The following is a 25,522-nucleotide window of genomic DNA, read 5'->3' on the forward strand; positions in this document are numbered from 1 at the left end:
TCCTGCTCCAACTTCCGAATATAGTCATCCTTTTCCCGAAGCTTCAGCCGAAGGACAGGCACCTTATCAGCTTGCTGCTGGATCAGCTCCCGATGCTGGACAAAATGGTGGAGCCTTAACTCCGCCTCTTTATGCTCCTTGTCGGCCGCTTCAAATTTAGACTTCATCTCCTGGAAGAGTCTATCTTTTTCCTCAAGTTCGCTAGCGAACTTAGCGGCCATATCCTTCTTTTCCTCAGCAAAGGAAGCGATCTTCTCAGCATCCTCTTCAACTCGGAAGATGAGCTGGCCAACCTCGGTCCCGATCTTCTCAGCAGACTCTCTAGCCTCGCGACTATAATGAAGGTATAGCTGCTTGACTTCCGTAAGCTCGGAGAGGAGTTGCCCAGCCTTCTGGTCCAAAATGGGAATATCACGAGCATAAGCCTCACGATATTTCCTCAATTGTTTCTCCTCAACCGAGCTACACTCGGAAGCGAACGAGGACCAGAAAACAGCCTGGGAACGAGAGAAAGATGAGCAAAATAGGAAAAACATAAAACAAAAACACAACTCAAAGAGAAAAATCTAGCAAATTACCTCGTTCAGATAGTACTGGGCCATCATAGCCGGATTCCTCTCTTCGGCCCCAGGAACCCTCCACTGCGGGTTAGCACGAAGCAGATTCTCCCGAGCAGCCTCGGGGCCCACCAAGGATCCCACGTGAGCCAAGGGGTCCTCTCCCAAAATCGGAGCCCTGGCATATCGAGCCATCGCCTCCCTTACTTCTTCGGGGATCCGTTTTAGCGGAACATCCGAACAGGGATCAGCATGGATCAGCCTATCCAGGGCCGAGGTAGAAGTAGAACCCAAAGTTGAGTGGCGCCTCTTCCTCGTCAAACCTTGCTCGGGCTGCTCCTCCTCTCCAGCAGAGGGAACCTCCTTCTGAACCTCGGGGACCGCAGCTTCGGGGCCCGAGAGATCTATCATCTCCTTGTCTGGACTCTTCTCTCTCTCGAAGGGAAGATCAGCAGACTCCTTCTTCTCCCCAGCTACCTCAGGGACATCCGAACCAGGAACAAAATCGGCTTCAATCGCCTCCATCACCTCGGTGATATCCTGGATTTCGATCCCCAAAGCAGCAGATGGTTTCAGTGGAGAGGGGATGATATCTTCCTCGATCAGCGGCTGATCCACGGGCGGCGGTTCAGCAACCACCACACTCTTTAACTTCTGCCCTGGCAAGGGCATGAAGTGAAGAAGATTCTTAGGAGGAGGCATGACTTCCGAAACCGCTTCCTACATAGCAAGCGTTCAAAGATTAGTTTCAGAAAAAGGGAGAAACGAACTACAAAAAACTCCAAGTCAGAACAAATACCTTCTCCGAGGGCTGAGAAGCCTTCGCTTTCTTCGGATGCGTGGAAGGCCTCAAAAGAGTGCTACCCTTCCTTTTGCGTTGATCCTAAAAAGGGGAGACCAAGGGTCAACGAATATAAAAGAAGAAAAAGGAAGAAATAGAGAAAAAAACGGGAAATACCCGGTTCCTAGATAAAGAGATATCTATCCGAGCCGGAGATGAAACCGAAGGAACGGCACGCGGCACAGCGTCAGTCCCAGGACCCTAAAAAGATGGTCCAGGACCAAGACGTTAGCCGACGGCCAACCGAAAAGAAGAAGACAAACAGAAAATCGAGCCTATAAATGAACACTCACCGGGTCCGAAGTTGTCTTCAACTCAGGAAGCACAACCTTCACAGGAACAGCTTCAACAGAGGAGGCGGAATCCCACGGATCAGCTCGAACTTCGGATATCCGAGCAACCCCCGAAGGAGACAACACGTAATCCTTCAGACGAGGATTACGAGGGTTATCTTTTCCGAACTTGTACTCGGGAGCCGGGTCGTGAATAGTCTTCAAATCCAAAGAAATGCCCAACTTCTTAGGATCAATGCAGCTAAAGCCGTACTCTGCAAAAACAAAGCACAAAACATGTCATCAAAACGAAGCAGGAAAGAGGACAAACTCACTGAAAAACGGTCTCAGCCGAAAGACACCTACCCCTGTCAAAAATCCTGCTGAGACCGGCAACAGCAAGAATGTCCTCCCTCAAAATGTAATTGAGATTCGGGAGCCAGCTAGACGGCAGTCGATGGTTATCCTCTTGAGCCAAGAACCACTGGAGGAGGTCCACATAGTGGCGATGGTTCCGATCTGGAGCTGCCACACCCCTCATATCAGGATCAGGAGCCACGAACCACTTCGGAGGACGATAAAAGTTGGGATGCTTCGGATCCGTCGGCACACGGACGAGCAACCACTCCGTCTTCCAATTGTGGTCAGAGCTAAGGTAGGGGTACGCCGTGATGTAGTTCGGATCCCCCCTCTTTCGGGACTTCTTGTTGACAATGGTCCACCAACCATACCCATCACCCTTGGAAGCATGGTTGAGAACCAGATCGTGAAGATCCCGAAAAATAGCGACAGAGCAAGGGAAATTGACGAAGTCACACACCCATCTAAATCCGATTATGTGCCTCATAGATTTGGGTGTGAGCTGGGCCAAACTAATGTTGTACGACACCAAAAGCTCGGATACGAACGGATCCAAAGGAAAGCGGAGACCATTCTCCAAATGGTGAGTATACACGGAAATGAACCCCCTCGGTGGATGAGTCACCCGAGGACGCTCTTGTTCGGGAAGCTCGCACCAGTACCCCAAGGCATGCTGAATTCCGTATAGCTCCTCGGCCTTCCGATGATAATTCCCTAACTTCGCTTCCACCAACCAGTCACCGCTGACCGATTTCTCCAACGGACCGTCGATCTGCGTGGTCTCGTGCAAAATTGAGGCATACTTGCCCTTCGGATCAGCTTCCGTCCAATGAACTGGAAACTCGGGGTAACGACGACGAGCACCCGAAAAGCCAGCTCTCTCACCAGAGGTTGCGCGTTCATCTTCGGAAGCATCCCAACCAATCGAACTCTTCTCCAACGGCCTCGCCGAAGGCCGACCCCTCGAAGTTTTCGGTAACCTCCCCGAAGGCACGTTCTCTCTCTCACTAGAGGAGCCAACGACGAACTTGCTTTTGCCCCTATTCTTTGCCATGGTCGCGAAATCTCGATCTAGGGTTTAGATTGAGGGGTAGAAGGAAGAACGAAGAAAAAAGGAGAACTCAGAAACAAATTACCTTTTTCCGAAGCGGAATTCGCCGATAAAGCGAACAACACAAGTTCCCGAAGTCTAAAGTTGGCCGAATTTCGTAGATCTGAAGAAGCAAATTGCACTGCGATCGCCGGAATTTAGAGAGAGAATGGGTTTGAAAGAAGGAGTAAAAAGTTCAAAAAGAGCAAAGCACCCAGTATTTATAGAAAAGAAAAAGGGCGCATCAACTTCCTCAACCCACGATCTCCACGACACAGTACAACTCCCAACACTTGTCATCAATGCAAATCATCCCTTTTCAAAAAAGAGAGGGAACTTTCGGACTTCTGACAGCTGGAAACCCACCCATTTAATTCTAAATGGACCGGGTCTGGGGGGCATGTTGTTTGGGCTCCCAATTGATTCTCAATTGGGCCACTAAATCCAAAGCCCAATGGCTCTAAACAAACAGCATCAAACCCACCAATGGCTAGTCAGCCATCCATCAAGGCCCAAGGCCCAAAAGCAATAAATGACCTATGGGCATTTATTATGCAAACACTATAAATAGGCCGCCAAGGCTCACACCTCAAGGTACGTCCAATTTATCGCCTTAAGACTACTCTTCTAGAGAACCTCTCTCTAGAATCCGAGCATCGTTCTTACTTAGGCATCGGAGGGGCTTTCCTCGGAAACACCCCCGAGGCTAGTGACTTTGCTCTTGTGCAGGTGAATTCGGACTCTACTCATTCAAACAAGCAAGATCTTCAACACATACCAAAGGGCCTTCATTCGAAGCCCATTGTTTCCATCTTTACAACACCGGAACAAGAGATAAATTCCGTATTTCAATTTTTGGATCGAGGCCAACTCTTATCAATTTCTTTTAATTTTTTTTTTGACATAGAAACTCTTATCAATATTTTAAAGTTAAAAAACAGAAGAAAACATAACAAAAAGATTGAAATTTTTGGAATAAAATCATTAAGAGTCGAATTTGTGAATTTGTGCATATACTTGTATATATAGCTCTCAATATAACCAAGAATAAAACGATGGGACACTTTTATGCACAAGCCGCTAGTTTAATCGATCATCATTAATATTTTGTCTATATAGATAAATTCGACATTCCTATTTTTGGATCGAGGCCAATCTTACCAATTAATAAAGATAACAAAAGAAGAAAACCTAACAAAAAAAAAATTGAAATTTTTTGGAATAGAATCATAAGAGTCTAATTTGTGAATTTATTCACAAGTCGTGACAAATGTATATACTTGTATAGTTGTATATATAGCTTTGATGGGTTTTGACCTCGAGTAAGTTTTGTGGTCCAATAAATATAATCGATGCTATATCTTTAAAGTCTACACTTGAAATCAATGGCCTTAGCTTGGTGGCTTGATATAATTGATATTGGTGGGAAGTTGGGAACTAGTTTTCTCCACAACAAAAGGCATGTATTGATGTAAGGCATAATCAAGTATCATCATTTCATAGACGTGTGTGCAACGTAATCTAACTTTTCGTTTTAAATAGAGTTACGAAGGCAATGATGTAAATGAGATTCGATCAGTCTCAAATTTTGAGTATTATAACAAAATACTCTAAACAATTAATTAAACTAACTTTTTAATTTATTTTTTTATAAGGATGAAACTAGATAGTGCCTAGTTAAAGCACTAACCTAGCTAGCTAAATCATATAATCCAAGAAAAAAAGTTAAATTTTGTCTGATTAATTAGCCAATCACTCAATCAAACCAACATGATCATTGACCATTTAAGAATTCAACAAGATAACAATGTCTTTCATCAATCAAATTCAAATCAAGACCAAAGAAGCCAGAACAAACAAGGTAATGAAAGAAATTGTCTTCTTTGAATCAATGTTGCCCTGATAAGCTAATACAGCGAATCTAAAAGGGCGACTTTAAATCTCGTAACAGTCTGTAAAAGCGATATTTGAATCAAAAGAGGGCGAAAAAAGTTGCTAGTTGCTAGTAAAAACTTGATGTTGTAACTAGACAAGACAATCTCAAAAAAAAATATCAGAAATCCCAAATTTTGTTGTTTTCTGCATGGGAAAAATTTGTTTCATTTTTTTTGAAAATTGAAAACTCGGATAGTAACCTTATAACTTGTTCTTTAGTATCTCTTTGGAGACACCAAACATCTTATAAGTTGACCTTTAGTGCAAAATTTTGTCACTGCCCCCAAAAGTTAAAACTTTATTTAATTATTAGATGCCCATAATTAAGCAACTTAATTGGTGCAAAACATATGGTGAAACTATTTATTTTATAATGTTATATATGAGTAATTATTGAAATAATGATTGATAAGTGTATAATTATTTTATTTTTTAATGATGAATGAAGATTGAAACATGTGATCTGTTGTGTATTGACACACAGTCTTACTATTCGGCTAAAAGTCTAAAACCACATTGATATATTTACTTAGGCGCTGTTTTTTTTAGATTTAATTTCAGTCTCATTCAATTAGTTCATGTGATCAAAATCACATCAGATCAAGAATTGAGTCATAAGTAGGATTAGTGAGTCATAAATAGGATATACATATTACAAATATATAGATTAATGAGTCATAACTACATAAGTAGGATTGAGTAGTACTATGCTAGGACATGTGGTTTCATGTGATCAAAATCACATCACCTCTGTTTGATCACAATCATGTAACTTATGTTAATGCAAGTGGCCCAATTATACGATTTGTATGGGGTTTCTAAGATTTCGGTATAATTATTTCTCCTATACAGATTGTTGCCATGAAAACTATTTGTCACAACTCACAAACCTTAGTATTGAGTAAGTTTTTTTTTTTTTTTTTTGACATGGTATTTAGTAAGTATTCCTCCGCCCTGAATTAATAGTTATAAACTTTTAGGAAAGACGGTCTAACGGTTAGACCACTTTTATTCATGCACTTTAACTAATTAGTTAACTGCTGAAACCAATTAGTTAAGTTTGAAATTTAATTAGTTAAGCAACGAAACCAGTTAGTTATGCAACCGAACCTATTAGTTAAGCACCGAACCAATTAGTTAAACGATGAAACTGATTAGTTAAACAATGAGATCGATTAGTTAAGATTTTATGAGTTTTAGTTATTAATAAGTTTGTTCGAAAATAATAACTATTCGATTCATAAATTTAACTATTTGTCTTTATACCTTAACTATTTTGTTATTCAATTAGTTATGATTTTATTACTTTTAGTTATGTTTTACACTAGTTTAGTTAGTACCAAAAAAGTGGTCTAACCATTAGACTGTCTTACACAAAAGTTTTTGATTAATAGTCAAGTCTATGATATATTATTTCAGATTGTCCATAATTTTATTACTCCATAATATGATGATATAAACGACACAGTTACTACATATTATCTAAAGGATTTCTTGTTAAACCACGTTGAAATTTAAATTATAAAGGTAGGGACATGACGTCTATTTTTCATTTAATAAAGATGCATACAACTATAAACCTAGGCATTTGTCTAATTCATTTTAGATCTTACGTAAAATTTGACTGCTCCCCGTATCCAGAAATTTGTCTTAACCATGTAATTAAGAAAGACATTCTCCATTCAAATCAATTCTATATTCAAAGAAGATTGTAGTAGGAAGTATTGATGCGTTCATTAATTTAGTTAATTGATTGATTATTTAGACTAAAAGTTCAACTAACCATTTACCAACTGTCAAAGAACCTCAAATCAAGGGATTATTTCTCTAAATGTATAATGTATTAGTCGATTGAGACCACAATAAGTTATAAACTTAGTATCACACCTTTTTCCAAGTTCCAAACATAAACAAACATGTCATCATTGATTTTTACACTCCAAAAATTGACATCATCCTTGATTTCTCTCTGTTAAGACTGGGAGTCTGTGTACAATACGTCTCAAGTTCAAATCTCACTCCACCATTTATAATTCTACTGTCCTTTGTGACTCATACGCACCAAACAAAAAAATTCTCTAGATTTCGCGGGTGTGTGAAAGTCAACTCTGGCAGTGTCAAAGTCAACAAATTGAGTCATTGCTTTCAGAAGTTGATACTACTTGACTGTATAGATCAAAAAGAGCCTGTTTTTCCTTGTTTCTTCCTTCCATTTACAAAATCAAAAGCAATGGGGCCACAAAAACAATATACTCCTAAACACAACAATATATTATGGCCCCCCTTTAAGCTAAACCCTATGTAAAAGGATGTGGCTAGAAAATAAGTTCCATTACAAGTTTTATGGACTATACATTTTAACAAAAAGTCCCACCAAATGAATGTTTGAATCACCTAACAATGGCCGAATGGCGTAATTCTCGGTTCTGCAATAACATCTGGACTTTCGTTGGTGTTGAGGCGTCGTCAAAAATGGTCAGCAAACCTAAATATACCAAAAGATTCACCAATCTGAAATCACTGATATATAAAAGGAGTATAAATTCAAAAGAATGAGATGAAGAAACGAATTTGTTTACCTAAAGGAGTTAATGAAGTTCTCCAACTTCCCGTCAAAATACTGAAAAACTGGTCAATTGTAACAGACAGTAATACTATACCAAAATGTATACACTGGTTACTGGTAAAAGGTTAAGATTTGTTTCCCCGCTTTTGCTTCTCCAGATTCGGTCACGAAAGGGGATCGAAAAGGATGATAGAACTACGAACAACATACTAACTGCACAGGCTATGGATGAGGTGTGAGAGTGAGTTAAGGTTTGGTCCTTAAAAATGCCAACTATAATAACTATACAATGGCATTATCTACTTTCTTTCAGCTACAGATCTATCTTCCATCTAAGACTTTGTTGGACCAACCTGCGAAAAAATTCAAGTGGGTTAGCAGGGGTGAGCATGGGTCGGGTACCCAAACCGATAGCATTATCGAATCGGGTAACCGATAACCAATAATGCAAAAATTGATATCCATGAACCGAACCGTTAAGTTCGGGTACCCAAACTTTCGGATCAAATATCAGGTACCCGTTATGATATTGTAAAAAATAGACTTTATAACTAGATTATTGTAATGACATTCAACACTAAATACCAACATTAGCACATGATTGACTACATTACTAATAAAAATTACAACTTACTCAAATTCAACATTGATTATTAAAATTTAGGATTTTGAACTCATGGGAAAAAATATTTAAGTTGGGAAAACTTTAAAGAAAACGTCTTATCAGATTGTTATCGGGTACCCATTATTTGTAAAACCATATCCAATACCCGAATTTCAGATCGGGTACCCGAACCGATAACCATATCGGTTCGAGTACCCACTTTTTCGGATCAGATACCGGATCGGGTTTCGGGTTTTTGGTTTATCGGATAGTTTACTCAAGATTTAAAATGAGGCAAGCTTAAATTGTATGGAATGTTACCTTAGCAATGCCACTTCCAAGAAATATACCAGCAGCACAACTCTCACCGGCAGCAGAACTCATGTTACACGAGGAGTCAGAAGTGAACTGTGAAACACCAGTGTACACAACTAATGATTTAGACTCAGAACACTTAGCAGATTCTGCTGCTTGACCTTCTACTACCTGAAAACTTGATGGTCCCGTTTCACCGTCAACATTTTGGTCAACAGGTATCTCATGGTCAACAGGTTTTTGTACATCTAATCTGGAAACCGGGTCCCCAACACTCGCTGAAGCTGCTAATACATTTACTGAATCGGAAGGCAAACTGTCATTTTTCTCCAACACATTTCCAACCAAATTCAACTCAGGGTTAAGAGTCTTTTCCTCGGAAGTTCTGATAGCCGTAGAATCCCCGTTTTGATCACCGTCACTTTCAACAATACAGCAACCCTTGACATTAGTCAGACCAGAAGAATCTGAGTTACTTTTTGCTGCTACCTCATCAGAGTTCATAGTAGGATTTTTCTCATCAAACAAAGACTCGTTTTCCGCTGTTAAATTCAAGTCTGGATGCAAGGTCCTAACTTCAGAAGAATTTAAGACAATTTCATCAGACAATTTCATTTTGCTTTTCACTTCATTCTCACAGTTCTCAGTGTCTGAATCAGGATTAACCAGATGTTTTTCATCAGATGAAGAGTCGGGAACATTAGGAGCGGCACAATTTAAGTCGAATTTTCGATTTGAACGGAAATCATGAACCTCAGGCTTGTCAGCATCAGTTTTATCAGCCCCGCAATCTAAATGGTCATTCTGAGATACACCAGAATCTGCATCTTTCTCTGACAAATAAATAAATTTTGACGATAGAAATCAGGAAATCTTTTCTGGAAGGATGCATCTAAAAAATTAGGATTTTTTTGACATTTACCAACTTTTAAGTTACAGGTTTTTGTATTTACCACCTTTTAAAATGTAATTTCATATTTACCGCCTTAATTTTATGAAACGTTTTAAATTCACCCCAACTTAACGGTTTTCATCCAACTTCCGGTACATCTGAACCCTATTTAACTAACTTCTTTAATTGGAAACCTAATAAAAGAGGAGGGAAATCTACAAAGTTGGTTAAATGGGCCTCATATGGATGAAAAAATGGGATGAAATCCGTTAAAAAGTGGTGAATACAAAACTTTTCATAAAATTAAGGTGGTAAATACAAAAACGTGAAACTTTAGGTGGTAAATATGAAAAAAAAATCCACATTTAAGAAACTTTGTACAAGCTGGAAATAATGAAATGATAACCAACCTACTAAAGATGTGCCGTGCCCACCAATCTGCTGTTTTAGGATTGGTTTCTGCAGCATATCAGTATGCGCAAATACCACCAAATTCATTGACCTCATTTCTTCTCTTACAGATTCTTCAAGGGGCTCGAAACCAAATACTGAAGTCCATGTATTTATAAGTGCAGGAATAGCAGGGATGACCAACTTCTCTATCTCAACACTACTGAGGGCCTGAAGATGATATTAACAATTAAAAGAATGAGATTCAAGAGTATTTCAATGCAAGGCTTTGTGATAAAATCAACGCTAGTAACTAAATAGACTCGAGAACATCATTAAGTACATATAATCAAAGAAACGTAATGCCAAAAGTACAACCAACACGTGTCACTTCATGGTGAAAAAAAATCCCGCCAAAAAAAAAAATCCTTCATTTTTTCATTTATTTGTATCAAAGAAAATTTATGGAAAAGATTCAGTATATTTAACTAAAACTTTTGAAAATCTTTTTTATGGAAAAGATTCGGTATATTTATTTGTATCAACCAACAAGTGCACGGGACCTGATCTAGTTAATCAACAATAAGATACTCCGAGATATAGAAGGCATGAACAAAGACTACTTGTAAGCTATATGTGCGCATTCACCAACACGAGTGATCAGCCTTATGTATGAACAAAGCCACACCGAGCACCAAAATAATATTTATGTATCTAAACCAATTACAATCTCAATAAAACTCAGCAAATTAAGCACAATATCATCACTGAGCACCAAAATAAGAACACTCAAAAGGACAAGTAATTAATGATAAATGACAGCAGTGGCTAGTAATTGACACAGACTCTGCAACACACCTGTCCAATTGCAGCAAGTAGCCGTCTGCACATTCCCTGGCGTCTGTAGACATTACGTGTCCCGATGAATGGCATTTCTGCTAGCTGCTTCCCACGAATTCTGCTCGACATAGTTATGCAAACGCAATGGTTGGTATTGGTGATTATATAGCCTATATAAAGATGGAATATACAAAGGCTTCACAGAACAAATGCATCATACTTTTGGCTTCTTGTTAAAGAAAAATAAGATCACCATTACCTAAGCAAAATACAAAACCACTTTTCTTAAACTTATAGAAATGCAAAAAAAACATTGTAGCAAGCACATGTCATGAATCATTATACCAATAAAAGAGAGCCTATTCTACCACCCACTGAAAATCTAAACCAAACATCAACCATCTGCGTCGGATTCTGCCCAGTAAAACATGTGCATCCTAATGGCCTAGCAATTTTCAAGAAGCTATTTCAAATAGATCGTAAACGTATATGGTAATAATAATTATATGATAACGAGGAAGTTCACTACTTTAAACAATAGAACTCTCGCAATAAATGTAATAATCAATAGAAATGTTATAGTTTAACCCAGCAATCAATGGTTTACCGTTTACGTATCATAAACAACCTTATTTTACTTATAACTAGTATATTGAGATTAACAAAGTAACTAGCGAGAAGTTACAAAGTACATTATGTTCTATGTAAGGTTGATTTAGTAAGATGGATGAAAAACGTTATGAAGATTCCATTACCAAACAATCAAAATCATCAAAAAACTATTAATTTCCATTATCATATTATCATAGGTATGTTTCGTTGTGAGCAAGCAAGCTAACTTTATATGAGGACTTAGATAGCAGCTTGAAAAGCACATGTCCAGTAGGTAAGTACTAAACAGACAACTACCTGATGGAAGCTGCAGATATTACTTCATCTCCTTTCTCTAACACAACAGTTAAAAAGCTGCTAAAACTTAATCGGTTAAAATTTGATCTGCATAGGAGGACAAAAGCGCATCAGAGAAAGAACGGCAAAATTTTCTGTGCAGAAGTGAATTGTTCAAAAGCGTCAATGAACCAATTGCATACTAAAGATGGGGTGTTCACAGCTGTGAGAAGTATGAGTTACAGAACTGAAAAACACTGCACATAGGAGATGCATAAGAATATTGGTCTCACTAACGAAAGAAAAAGTGACAAAGAAAAACGCCCACACCGTTACAGATGAGAAAGAATGGGGAAAACCCCAAATAGTCTCAGATTTCCTTCCCCAAAATATTACAGAATTTTCAAATAGCATATGAGAAGGATAACGGGAAAGAAACTCTAGCAAAAAAAGAAAACAAATTTGAAGGAAGGAAAAAAATCCACGCATAAATAGCTTGCATGAACAAGATCTTACCCACAGCTATAGATGACATGACGTATCAAATTGATACCACTTCTGGGGTCAATGATAGGCAAAAAACATTCCTCCATAACAGAGAGAGCCACCGCCAATTTTGAATTGTTTTGAATCTTTAAGGGTTCCGAGGTAACAGGATCTGCATTAAGGTCAGACCGTTGAAGTAGAGTCCACGAAAATCCATCTCCCAAATCATACTTTACTCCTAGAAGACTCTCTAACCGCTCCGACATCTACAGAAAAAGAAGTTGGGATTATATTGGTGATAAAAACAACTATATAAAACAGAGTTTAAGCATATAAGAAGGCAGAAAATACATATTTCCAAAACATTCAGTTGAAAACTTGAAATACCACACTGATTCAAGCATTATATAAATGTCAGCCACCCAAAAACCAACTTTGCAAGACTGAAAGACCCTTTTTACTGAAGTTTTGAAAACCATATATTCAAAGTGGAATAACGAAAAAGGAAATTGACATAAATTCTGGACACGGCATTTAACTAGTTACTTCATATCACACAGCAAAATCAGAACAGAAACCATAACAAAAGATACGGAGTACTAGTCAATACACTTCGTGGTGACCAAGAGAACAGAAAATTGAAGCCTGTACTGTAGTATATAAGCATACTCCACAAAACTGTTAAAGGTAAAAGAAACGGGAACACTTTATTTTGGACAGCACTCAGCAGCAAGTGTACAATAAAAGTATATGAATTTCAAAAAAGAAGAAACAAAGAAAAATTGTCGGAGAACCTGTTCACAGTTCCTCCCACAAAATCCAGGCCTTTGGGATTTGACACAGTGATCATCCTCCTCATCGACACATGATTTGTGATCTACAGTGAAAAAAAACACAAATTTGTCAATAACAGCTACTAGTCTGTCAGTTATGTGTTGTAAGGAAATGAAGAAAATATGGGAAACAGATCAATGGAATGTTACATTTCTCCTCGCACAAACTGCACGTGATCAATTGTGAAGATACTGCGTCACAATCAACTCCCTGGGTTGCAGTTGCAGATTCTCCACCATCACCACAGAATTTGCACGAACAAAAAACACAGTGCCATTCGCCTGAAGGCAATTCCTGCAAAAGTAAGCATAAAGATAATTATATACAATGGAAAACAACAATTTCCTGGTACCACGACTGTCTGGGGTGCCAAATATTTACCATATTTACCTATACAATTGAAGTAGAGATTGCACTGTAACCCATATGGAGAAAAATCCTGACTATATATCAAGTTCATGCACTAACACCCATTGTCCTAAACCAGCTACTGAAAATACTCACCACAATAAGTCCAGATTTCAGAGGTGTTTTCGTGAATGCAATTCCATATGCACATCACGCCCCACAGTACTCAGGCTCCACATCAACGAGTAAATAAGTAAAATCCCCTACTGAATCTAGCATTCCTCTATATACAACCCCCACCCCCACTATGAGAACAAATAATGTGGTTCAACAGGCAGAAATAAACCGAACTACCTACACTAGAAAACATGGATTGCAAACAATGTTTTTGTATACCTAAAATATTGTTTCCATTAATCTACGAACTTTTAAAGAAATGTGTAAACCATCTGAAGGTAAAAAATCAATATCCACTGCAATCTTCACATAACATCTGTCGGTAACCTCCAAACAACATTTAGCAAATATCTTAAATAGCAATAACTGTCTGCATTAATTGTTGTCTCAATTACTCAGTACAAAATAATTGTGAACCCCAGAGTTGAAACGCAATTGGCAATTTATCAACCAATTCTACATTAGGAAAAAAAAATGATTCAGACTAAATCATTTATATCAAAATTCTTCGTTATCTGCAGGAGAACGTTTAATATGTCAGCCTAACAAAACTAGTGCACTGTTTCTAGAAACCCCACAGCTATCAAGCAAAATGTTCTTACTGTTTGTCATCTAGCAGAAAACATGTCAACTGAACAGGAAATCAGTTAATAGCAACTATAACCCCTACGCATATTCAGATTTATATCCAATTTAGTTTTTGGTAACAAAAAATAAGAATTTTTATTCACCCATCAACCCAACCTCCAAAGCCCTTAAATTTTTAGGAGGGGAGATGGAACGAGATATTAAAAGAATCATATAGACAAAACATACTAGTAGAGAACACATATTCAACGGAGACAGAAAAATAATTAAGAAAACAGAAAATGTAATTCAATAGCACAAGTACCTCTATGTTTAAACAGTCCAGGTGAAATGTTGATGGACAGCCATCACAGCACATCAAGTCTCCACCATCTCCACAAACTGCACAGGTATCATCGTTTGGGTCCTCAACATTCACATTGACATCATGAAACCCCAAACGACCAGTCTCCTCTTGTTTGTTCCAGGAGTCCAGCAGACACTGTAATAGTGAAGACCCACTTTCAACGTAAAGATTTTCATAAGGCTGGCAAACTTTGCTCCCCGCATGGTTCTCGAACTCAGAAACTGAGATTATTTTCTTGCAACAACTACAAAGAATGCCATCTCTGGTAATGCTTCCCTCAAACCCTGATTCAGCTTTTTGGCACTCCTTATAATGCACTTTCCCATTAAGAGTAACGGAACCCAAATCAATCATCCAAGCAAGAACACTATGCTTTCCTGAATGAGCAATAGATCCATCAATCTCTGAATTTGAACCCTGATTAGACTTGCGCACCACCAAAGCACACCGCCTTCTACCTTGTGTCCCAGCCCGGACTGCGGGCTTCCTTTTCAAAGCAGAATGTTTATTCTTAGCTCTTCCCTTGGTGATCTCTTCATCAGAAATATCACCATCTTCCTTGTCCTTCTTTTTCTTGTTCTTGTCTGATCTTATCTTGGATACAACTCTAAACAATCGGCCGAGTACCTCTGCGGGTAATGGGGTAAAAGTAAAATTAGATTCACCAGTTTTACCCTCTTCAGCTTCCTGCTGAAGGTGGCTGTATGCCTTAGTAACTGACCAGTGAGTTTTTCCTTCGCGGTTTACATACACTGCATCCTTATACTCTCTGCCATTCCTCGGCCTGTATTCAATTGTCCAACCTGCACTAAGAAGCATATCCACTATTTGGTTTCTTATTGCATTCTTTTCACTAGAAAGAGACCCAGGTACTTCAACCCTCTTACGCTTAGCAGGAGAATTTCTTTCAGGTAATAGAGTTTCTTCACCTTTAGAAGAATTTTCAACAGTGTCTTCATCAAGTCCAGCAAAAATGACCTTTTTACCTGACCGAATTTCCTTTCTGCTTCTTCTCACGGGAGATGTATCAAGAGCATTTCCCTGTTCTTTCTTGGGTCTTCCACGCTTACCCTTCTTTTTTGATTTCCTTACTGATTTATTGCTTAAACCCTCATCTTTAGCTTCAACCAGAGCTTCATCATCAACATTAGAAAAGGAAAGCTTCCTCTTCTTTCGAGCTTCTTGCTCTTCAGCATAATCAACTGATCGTTTTTGCCTTCCACTTATGCGCCTCTGTGTCAAACTTCCAACAGACTTGTTGCTTACAACTCCTCCTTCATTTTCAATCTTCTTAGGAACAACTTTCTCATTTTCTAGGCAATTTGCAGAATTCCTAGGTCTTCCACGTCCATCCTTTTTCATTGAACTTCTTGCTGGTACACTGGTAACAGCTTCATTTTCAAGGAGATTCGCAGACTTCTTAGGCCTTCCACGTCCATCCTTCTTTTTTGAACTTCTTATTGAATCACTGTTTCCAGCTTTATTTTCAATCTTATCAGGAACAACTGTCTCAGTTTCAAGGGAATTTGCAGACTTCCTCGGCCTTCCACGTCCATCCTTCTTTTTAGGACTTCTTGTTAAATCACTGTTTCCAGCTTCATTTTCAATCTTATCAGTAACTTTCTCATTTTCAAGGGAATTTGCAGACTTCCTCGGCCTTCCACGTCCATCCTTCTTTTTAGGACTTATTGTTGAATCACTGTTTCCAGCATCATTTTCAAGGAAATTTGCAGACTTCCTCGGCCTTCCACGTCCATCCTTCTTTTTTGAACTGCTTGAATCACTGTTTCCCGCTTTATCTTCAATCTTATCAGGAACAACTTTCTCATTTTCAAGGAAATTTGCATACTTCCTCGGCCTTCCACGCCCATCTTTCTTTTTTAAACTTATTGCAGATTTGTTGTTCAAACCTTCATCTTCAACTTTAGAAACAGCCTGTACTTTATTCATCTGAACTACCTCCTCTTCAGGGTGATCTCTGGGCCTTCCACGCTTCCCCTTCCTTTCTGAACTTATAATCAGTTTATTGCTATCATCTTCATCCTTACCTTCATAAACAACTCGATCATCATTCGGCTCAACAAACCTTTCTTCAGAGTGATCACTTGACCTCTTGCTCTCTCTACTATCACACATGTTTTCTGAGTCAACATCTAATCCGTCATATTCATCTTTCGTTATGACCATAGCTTCTTCTTCTAGAACATCGATTCTGCTCTTCTTTTTCCTATGCGAAGATCTGATATTCCTGCCTTCAGTTTCTTCTCCCAAACCATTAGCTGGCACAACCCTAGATCTCAACACTCTAGCAGCAACTTGAACTTTGTCCTGTTTAACCTCCTTTCTGAATCTGTCACTCCTATCAACTTCATCAAATTTGCATTTAAACCCTACAGTAACAAACACTTTCTCAGGAGATTCGATTAGTGCAGCACCCGGTTTCAGTATTTCAGTATCAGCATCTACATCCTTTTCCATATTCTCAGCTTTGCCATCACAATTAACATTGATACTTCTAGAACTCCTTTCCAAATTTCCAGAACAATCACCAATTTCCTTCTCATCTGTAATTGCCCTAGTTGAACAAACCTTCATACTCGAATCAACACCACCCACGTGACCTTCTACACCTTCCACAACCTCCGCCACCGCCGCCTGAATTCTCTCGCCACCAACATCGAGGCTACAATCGAGCTCAACAGACCCTTTTTTCTCTACTTCATCCTCAACTTCCATACCCTTAATCTTACTCTCATCTTCACCAAAACCTTCTTTCTCACACACTAACTCATTCAATTTCCCATCGGTCCTGATCACTTCAGAGCATAATATCCCCCCTTCTTCACTTAAAACATCATCTGGGTTATCCTCTAAATTCAAATCAGGAATTTTAACCCTTCTCAAATCACCATCTCTGTGGCCTAAACCAATTCTATCATCCTCCCTCTTCGAACTACTTGACCTCAACCCTTCTCTCATTTCACTCAACCAACAAAATTCCAAATAAAAAAATTATCACAGAATCAAAAATCATCCAAAAAAAATCAATCAACCCTTCATAGTTCGACCAACCAACCAGAATCCCCAAATCTGAACAGTTCCCAAATACCCAGATAAAACTGAAACCCACACTGAAAAACCCACAAAATTACAGTAATCAAACATCAATAAAACCAAACAAACGAACAAAAAACTGAGAAATCTAACAGCAGGAAACAGTAAATAAAAATCACTACCTGAAGGAGCAGCTGATGAATGCAGTTAAAACCCAGAAATAAAATGCACCAAAAAGTTCCCAATCACAAAAAAAATTCAATCTTTGCAACCTTCTCTTCGATTCACAAATCAATTACATCAAATTTGGTTAGAAAATTGGGGGGTTTTGGAGAGAGAAAAACAAAGTGCAGAGAGGGAGATGAAGGGGGCATGAATGTGAAGGGGGGGTTTTTAATATTTTTGATTTTGGAAAAATGGGTTTAAAATCATAAAGGATTCTTTTCCTTTTTCTCCAATTAAATTTTTTTTTATGTATATTTTTTTGGGGGATTCCGGAAATTCAGAAGTATGTTTACTGTTGAAGTATTGAAGACTTGGACAGAGAATACTAAAATGGACTGTTCTTCTCAAGTCTTACATAGGATTTGGGGAAGATATTGAGGGGTAATTTGGTAAATTTGAATTGTGTTTGCACAAAATAAATTTTGCAATTTTCCCTCCAATCTTGTTATTTGGCCAAAATTGGCTCCTACTTCTTTCTCTCTCCTAAAGTCATTGCTTAATATTGAAAATTTTGAAAATAGTGTCAAATATTTTTATGGTCTTTGTTGTGGGGTCCTTTTTGGAAATCCATTTGGGTTGACATTTTTCATGCTACACAATCTTTAGGGATTGTGGTGGAGTATGTTTTTTAGATCATTTGATTGGTAATTTAACTACTTTGTTTAAATAATTAGACAATGAGAATATTTTTAAATGAAACCCTCTCGTATAATAATGATTTTTTGCAAATTTGGTTAGCAATATAATCAAAAATCCGTTAATATAATTATTTTTGCGGGAAAAGTAGTGTTAACAGACTTGAAAATCTGTTAACATAATTTATAGCGCAAAAAAGTTGGTTATTATCAACAAACTTGACAATCCGTTAACATATTCAATTTAGCGGGAAAGTTGGTTAGGAACAGATTTGGTAATATGCATGTAATATCCGTTAACAAATCGTTTTAGCGGGAAATAAAAATATGAACAAAATAGGTAATCGGTTAACGTAACTATTTTTACGCGAAGAAGTTTGCAACAAATTTGGCAATCTATTACTAATTGAATTTGCATAAATAAATTGTAATTAAATTGCTAATCATGAAAATTACTCAATAGTCCATACTACATAGCTGTATTTGGCAATGTGTATAGGGACACATAAGTTTTATCACTATATTTCCCCCCGTTGGCGCTTGAATTTAATCTTTAGGTATTTGTGATTAACACTAATAAATTTTGTATGGTTTTCAGATGATTTAACTAGTTAGTATCCCGGACGATATCCCGAAGTGTTGCATATAGTTTAAGTTTTTTTTATTCATTTCAAATTCACTTATAAATTTATGTATGTATGCATTTAAAGAATAATATGAAGTTCATTATATATGCAGTTGAAAAATAATATTGGTTAAACAACAATTGATAGACTAAATTTTTGAGTATTTTACATTATTTGCATAAAACTTTATTTGATTAGCTAAAGGAAAGCGAATCATTTTTTTCCTATTCTTTTCTCTATTAATTTTTATGTTTGATCTAAATATTTTTTTAGAAAAGATACTACTATGAAGGAATAATTTTTTATCATAAATTGTTATTCAAGTACATAAATTTGGGCATTAAAGTTTTATATATTCGAATAATGGGTTTTCTCTTTTTTTAATAATTTTATAGTCATAAGTTGTATGGTCATCCGTTTCAGAATGCTTGTAACATACCCTTGACACGTAATTTAAGGAGAATATCATAGAAAGAAAACGAAGATATTAACTAAATTCATTTTACCATGGATAAGGCTTCGTTATACTCGACGTAGACTCTGTTTTGTCCACCTTATTTTCACTTATTTCAGGAAAAATAAGTTCATACAAGATAAGTTCGGGAAAAATAAGGGTTGGTCAAATACAATTTATAAATAAAATATGTTTTGTTAAGTTCAGATAAGATAAATTCAGGAGAGATAAGGGTTGGGTCAGTTCAATATATAACTAAAATGAGTTTATAAGTTATAATAATTTCAGATAAGTTCAGAAAAACTAAGTGAAAATCAGATGAATAGAACGCACCTTACATTAAATGAACTTAATTGAACTCTTATCTTATCTCAGAGTGCGCTCTACTCACCTGATTTTTTTACTTATTTTCATGAACTTATCTTATCAGGTGAACTTCTGAAAAGTCCTCGTGTTGCACTCCCGTTTATACATTAAAAAAAAAGTTTAAACCCCTATCAACTACAATCACTATTTACCAATGATGTCTTAGCCTAATGGTTAAGACTGAGGGCATGTGTACAATAAATTTCAGGTTTGAATCCCCTCGCCCTCATTTGTAAATTTATATTGCTCTTGTGGCTCATTCGCACACAAAAAAACTACAATCACTATTTCTTATATATAGACACTATATGCAAGTTGGATTGACTTTTTAAGACAACATAATAACGTACGGAACATATTGACTTTTCATATTGTCAAACGATTAAAATACTAGTAATATTTAGTTACGGAGTATCTTATACGGGGTAATGTCTTTATGCAAGATTGCAAGGCAGTCAAAACTCACGTTGAATAATTGACAACAATTTCCCAATTTCCACTCGAATTCTAACCTTCATATTCCAAACTACTTGGAAGATATTTATACAATTTTTAAAAATTTACAATGATTTACCCACTGATCCTTTATTCTCTTTCATTAGGATGTTTGACATAAATAAGGGAGTAAACAAACCGAGTAATGTTGTATTCATGTTCATTTATATTAGATGAGTTTGAGATCGATTTCAAACGAGCTCAAGAATTTGTTCAAATGCAGTTCTTAAAGGAGATTTTGTGTTCATGAACTATTAGTGAACGACTCGTTTATTAACCAAATTGAGTTTACAATCAAGTTTTTATGCACCTTTAAAAATCTCAATAGTCATTTTGCGTTTTTTTTTTATCATACTCTTCATTTTTTTCAAGAAGTTAAAAGTTAAATATCTCAATAGAATAATTATGTTATTCTTTTTCAAAATAAGAGTTTGTTTTTTAACATAATAAATAAATTTGTTCACTGATAAAATATAGCCCAGTTGTTTATGAACAAAATACGAGTTGTTGATGTAAAAATTGAGCTGGTCATGAAATTAAATGAACAAATACATCTCTGTTAATGTCCATGCTCATTAATTGAACAAGCTTCAACACTTATTTAAGCTCAACGCCTTTATTAGAAAGAACATAAGCAAACTTTATCCGTATACGAGGGAGTCTCGATTCACTAACACCCCTAGCCCGTAACTCCGTAAATATGATAGCTTACCGTAACTCCGTAAACATGATAGCTTAGTATCATCGGAAAAATATCAACACATGACAGTAGACTCTGTTGTTTTTAGAGGTAGCAAAGATAGCTTAGATTCTCCGTACCAACATAGCTAAAAAGACTCAAAACTACCGTTAGGTGATAGAAAAGGTACGAAATAACGCAATCGAAAGCAAAAATCAAATTGGCGTTCGTAATCTCAATAAAAACGGCACATTAGTTCACAACTTCACACAAGTGGAGAAACGACTTTCTGTACCTGCTCCAACAAAGAAAATACTCAAGAATACCACTATAATAAGAATCAGAGTACACACCTTCCTTCGTTTAGAAACAGTTGCACCACATTGACTTTTACCTTTGTCAACTCACATCTTTAACCGTTAATATATCTAATTATCTATTAGTAAAAATAATCTTAAAAGTCATTGAGACTATCTAACTATTTTTTCATATCATAACATTTAAATTTTATGTAATTGAAAAAAAAGAGTCAAAATAAATATATGAATAATGCATAAAGTAAAAGCGGTAAAACTACTTTTAATCAGAAGAAGTATTTTTCATTTTTGCAACTCAATAACTTACTATAATTGGTAGAATGTACACCCGACTGCAGATAGTTTTACACTTTTAACCTCTCAAAAAACACAAATTTACAAATTAAAGCGCATTTACAGTTTTAGAACACATTGTTACAGATGAATTAAAAGAAAGTTGTCGCAAGTAAATGATATGAAAGATATACAAGTATGTGCTTTTAAATCGTTAATGCGCTTCGCTAATATGCTTTTAAATAGGTAAAATATGCTTTTAAGATGTTAAAAACACGTGCTTTTATTCCGATTGCATATAGAACTAACTACATACTACCGGGTGAACCTTCTAATTTCTGCCCATCTTCTTCGTATGTTACCAATCATAAATACGGAGGAGATGAAAAACAAAACAACCCAAAAGGCCAAAACCAGAGAACTTTTCTCCAATGTGTTAATGCTATAGCAGTCAACTCATTAGACGAGTTAAACACAACATACACCAAGAAAAGAAGAACAAGAATAAAGGGTAAAATTAATCACAATCCATAAATTACCAGACAAAAATTTCATAGAACTCTCCGACATAGATTAAAGTAAAACTCTTGAATCGCTGCTATTAGTCTAGTAATCTTTAACTAATGCCACTACCACTAATTGGGGTAAACAAGCAACAAAACAGTAAAACGATTGTGGACAATTGCCATTGAAGACGCGCCAAAAAGAAAACTGCCACACCAGTGTATACAACATCACTAGTTCCTTACTTCTTCTTAGCTTCTGCGGCTTTAGTCTGCAAAAATAATCAAGAATAGTAGGGTTAAAATCTGGGTACAGCAAGCTGAGGCTAATAGAAACACAAAGTGTGAATTGAAGGAAAAGGTTTTAAATTTATCTGAAGAGTATAGTTTCATAATCATTGTGCCATGAAACAAATTCCGTCAATAGCTAATATAGGTGAATGTCATACCTTCTTAACACCACGAATCTTCTTCGCTCTGTTCTTCCTCTCCTTCATTTGTTTCCTGGACTTCTCGATCTTGGTGGCCAATCCGTTCTGTACCAAAGAAAGACCATATTAATCATGAGAAGCATGGAATCTTGTAACCCATATCCATGATAGAATACAAGAAAAAAGGGAGCAAAGATTATTACCCTGATCAGCCTGTACTTGGGCTCGAACTTCTTTGCACTGTCAACGGAATCATAAATCAAACCAAATCCAGTTGATTTACCCCCTCCAAAGTGAGTACGGAACTTGAACACAAAGATGGAGTTCAAATCATTCACATCATAGATCCTAGCCAATTTTTCCTTCAACTCAGCCTTTCAGAAAAGAAAAGAATGCGGTAAGACATTTGGCAAACAGAGATATAAAAGCAACAATAAAACTCTCCACCTTTCTCCAGCAATCTTGGAAGGCATAAATGCAGAGAGTAAAATCATTATGAACCATAAAACATATGGAATTTTGATGTAACAGTGGAGTTCGGAGGACACAATCACTGAAAATGCAATAATCCGCAAGCAAAATTGACAAATAAAACCCTCTAATAGATAGGTGAGTATATTGGAAGCAGTGTAATTAGAACGTGTATTAGTGTACAATGCAAAACGATAACTGCATTGCATACTGTAATAAAACTAACATCTGGAGGTTTGGCGCAAGGGACAAACTAAAAGCATTATGTTTGCATACAGCAGTAAGCTACCAGCGTTTCAGAGGTTTGATCATGTAAACTTAAATCTACGGGAACACACTTCAAGTCCCGTAATGGACAACGGTAATGCACAACCATGACGAAATATCTTATTAGCAAAGTAGTACATGTTTCTACCTTTAGAAACCATACATACAATACAATATGACCAAGACGAATACCAGAAGTACAGAATACAAACTGTGAAATGCCAATATAATACGGGAAACACCTCAAGTTATGTAATGAACACCAGCAACGCAATATATCATATTATAACCATGATGAACTTTCTAATTAGCTAAGTAGTACATGTTTCTACCCTTAAAAACCATACATAAAATACAGCATGACCAAGAAGAGTACCAGAAGTCCATAATACAAACTGTGAAATGCCAATATCATACCGGAAAAGCCTCAAGTTATGTAATGGACAAAAGTAATGCAATAGATGTTTCGACCCTTAAAACCAATACCTACAATACAATATGACCAAGACGGGTACCGCATACAAACTACAATATACGCCCATATCATATGGGAAATACTTCAAGTTATGTAATGGACATCAGAAATGAACTTTCTTCTTAAGCAAACTAGTAGATGTTTCTACCCTTGGAAAACATACATACAATACAACAATATGACCAAAAAGACTACCGAAATACAAAGTATGATACACCAATATCAACAATGACATATCAATCAACAACAAATCAATAAGTACGCTTGAACAACATCTAATCCATTATAATTATCAATACAATCAGGTAAATTTAAGCAGCACTTGTTTTTAATAAAAAAAATCAATTAAAGCATAAAATACAATGCGGTAAAAGATCAATAAAAGAAGATGAAACCTTGGAAACGTTGGCGCGACCAGGGTGAAGAACATCGATGACCTGAAATGCAACAAACGAATCAACGAAAATAAATTAGGGTTTGAGAAGTTATAGAATAACAATTTGAAAAAAAAATCAATCGAGAAGAGGGAGTAGAACTGACGAATTGCTTCCTTGAGAGAAGACGATTGGTCATGAACTTGCGAGTTCGGATTGTGACTGCCTTTTCCGCCATTGTTGTAATTTCACTCTCTTTCTCTCTCTTCTGGTGCAGGGATTTGCGGCTGATTCCAACTCCAAGGATTTGCGGCTGATTCCAACTCCAAGGATTCACGGCGAAAGAGAGAAAGAGAGCAATGAAAGAAGAAAGGAAGCAACTAGGGTTTAGTATTCGGGCCCTTTGGGCTTTTTTAGAAAACTGCTTCAATTGGGCCCAATAGTTTAGCCCTGATGAGAATTTTACGAGATTTTATAAACTAAAATAGTTACTATAAGTAGGTTATTCAATATCGTTTTTTTTTTGTTTCTACAAAAGTACAAATTAAATAATAAAAAGTAGTTTCAATTTTTTATGTAGTCTTTAAAATTAACATGATTACCATAACTCCATAAGTATGATTATTTTTAGTTCGTGATTTAATCATATGACTTATTATCGGAAACTGATTGTGAAACCGAAAATTATGGGTTACATGTTTTGTGGGAATTGTGAGATGAGATTATTCTCGGGAATAGGAAATACGAATGTGGAAATTGAAATTATCATGTTTGTTTTGGGTGAATGGAAAATAAAGGTGGAAGTGAAATGGCAAATTGGGAAAAGGGTGGTGTATTTCCTTGATTTCTTTTTCCTCTAGGGAGAAGGGAATTGAAGTGTGAATTCAGACCAAATCTGAACTAACCAATTTCTCATAAATAAAACCAAAAGGGAAGAAAATTATCAAGGGTGTTTTAGTAATCTTGTCATTTAATCATAATCAATTCTCATTTTCCCCCTATTAAACAAACAAGGAAAAAGGTCAATATTTTCTTTTTTAATTCCCAATTAACAATCCCTAATAGAATCCAAAATTCGCATTCTCACATACAAAACACACATATATGAAAAAAAAAAGGTAATGAGGAGTACCCAAACACTCACCTCCACTACTACAAAAGTTGGAATAAGTAACGCTAAATAGAGTACGGTTAAGTGTGTTAAGCGTTTCATAGGATAATAGAGTACGGTTTTCTCTAATAACAGTTCCATGGGAGAAAGAATAGATAACGGTTACGTCACTTAATCGTTTCATATTTTTTACCATAATAAAAATAATTATTTCATAATTATATTTAATATATACATGTATAGGACTGGAGGAGTATGAATCAAAAACATACAGAGCGGTGTTTTAAATCCTTGGATACAGGCGTACAATATTCTCATTTAAAAAAAATTAAAAAACTAATTCAGCGGCGATCAAACCTCAAAATAAAAAACCTCCCGCAAACCAAAACCTAAACATTCTACTGTATCTTCTGCAAAACCTTAACCTTAATCGTGCA

The 25,522-nt window shown here is 36.6% G+C and overlaps 2 protein-coding genes across 3 annotated transcripts; both read right to left on the reverse strand.

Moving 5' to 3' along the window:
* Positions 1–7,198: 7,198 nt before the first annotated feature.
* Positions 7,199–17,906, reverse strand: LOC110783071 (uncharacterized). 2 transcript variants are annotated; one of them, XM_021987376.2, is made up of 11 exons: positions 17,566–17,906; positions 14,288–17,460; positions 13,020–13,164; positions 12,831–12,913; positions 12,067–12,302; positions 11,572–11,658; positions 10,681–10,780; positions 9,843–10,053; positions 8,547–9,361; positions 7,635–7,974; positions 7,199–7,540 (listed from the first exon to the last, which is right to left on the reverse strand). In XM_021987376.2, the coding sequence occupies exons 2-10, from the start codon at positions 17,306–17,308 to the stop codon at positions 7,954–7,956; spliced, it is 4,719 nt and encodes a 1,572-aa protein (XP_021843068.2). In that variant the 5' UTR covers positions 17,309–17,460; positions 17,566–17,906; the 3' UTR covers positions 7,199–7,540; positions 7,635–7,953. The 2 variants fall into 2 exon arrangements, with proteins under 2 accessions (XP_021843068.2, XP_021843062.2); XM_021987370.2 differs by having other exon boundaries at positions 8,547–9,373; positions 17,566–17,905.
* Positions 17,907–21,958: 4,052 nt separating this feature from the next.
* LOC110783046 (40S ribosomal protein S24-1) lies at positions 21,959–24,321 on the reverse strand. The gene is made up of 5 exons (XM_021987343.2): positions 24,141–24,321; positions 23,996–24,037; positions 22,591–22,761; positions 22,406–22,492; positions 21,959–22,228 (listed from the first exon to the last, which is right to left on the reverse strand). The coding sequence occupies exons 1-5, from the start codon at positions 24,210–24,212 to the stop codon at positions 22,199–22,201; spliced, it is 402 nt and encodes a 133-aa protein (XP_021843035.1). The 5' UTR covers positions 24,213–24,321; the 3' UTR covers positions 21,959–22,198.
* Positions 24,322–25,522: the final 1,201 nt, after the last annotated feature.

Source organism: Spinacia oleracea, chromosome 5 (genome assembly GCF_020520425.1).
Source record: "Spinacia oleracea cultivar Varoflay chromosome 5, BTI_SOV_V1, whole genome shotgun sequence".
In the NCBI taxonomy this organism is placed as follows: domain Eukaryota; kingdom Viridiplantae; phylum Streptophyta; class Magnoliopsida; order Caryophyllales; family Amaranthaceae; genus Spinacia; species Spinacia oleracea.

Bases quoted from the DNA above. Each gene is read 5' to 3' on its own strand.
- LOC110783046 (XM_021987343.2), bottom strand. From the start codon at position 24,212: ATGGCGGAAAAGGCAGTCACAATCCGAACTCGCAAGTTCATGACCAAT. The intron at 24,038-24,140 runs GTCAGTTCTACT...GTTGCATTTCAG, and splicing joins TTCTCTCAAGGAAGCAATTC to GTCATCGATGTTCTTCACCC. The intron at 22,229-22,405 runs GTATGACATTCA...TTATTTTTGCAG, and splicing joins AGATTCGTGGTGTTAAGAAG to ACTAAAGCCGCAGAAGCTAA.
- LOC110783071 (XM_021987370.2), bottom strand. From the start codon at position 17,308: ATGAGAGAAGGGTTGAGGTCAAGTAGTTCGAAGAGGGAGGATGATAGA. The intron at 12,303-12,830 runs GTTCTCCGACAA...CTTTTTCTGTAG, and splicing joins GTGGGAGGAACTGTGAACAG to ATGTCGGAGCGGTTAGAGAG. The intron at 9,374-9,842 runs GTTGGTTATCAT...TTTATTTGTCAG, and splicing joins GCACGGCACATCTTTAGTAG to AGAAAGATGCAGATTCTGGT.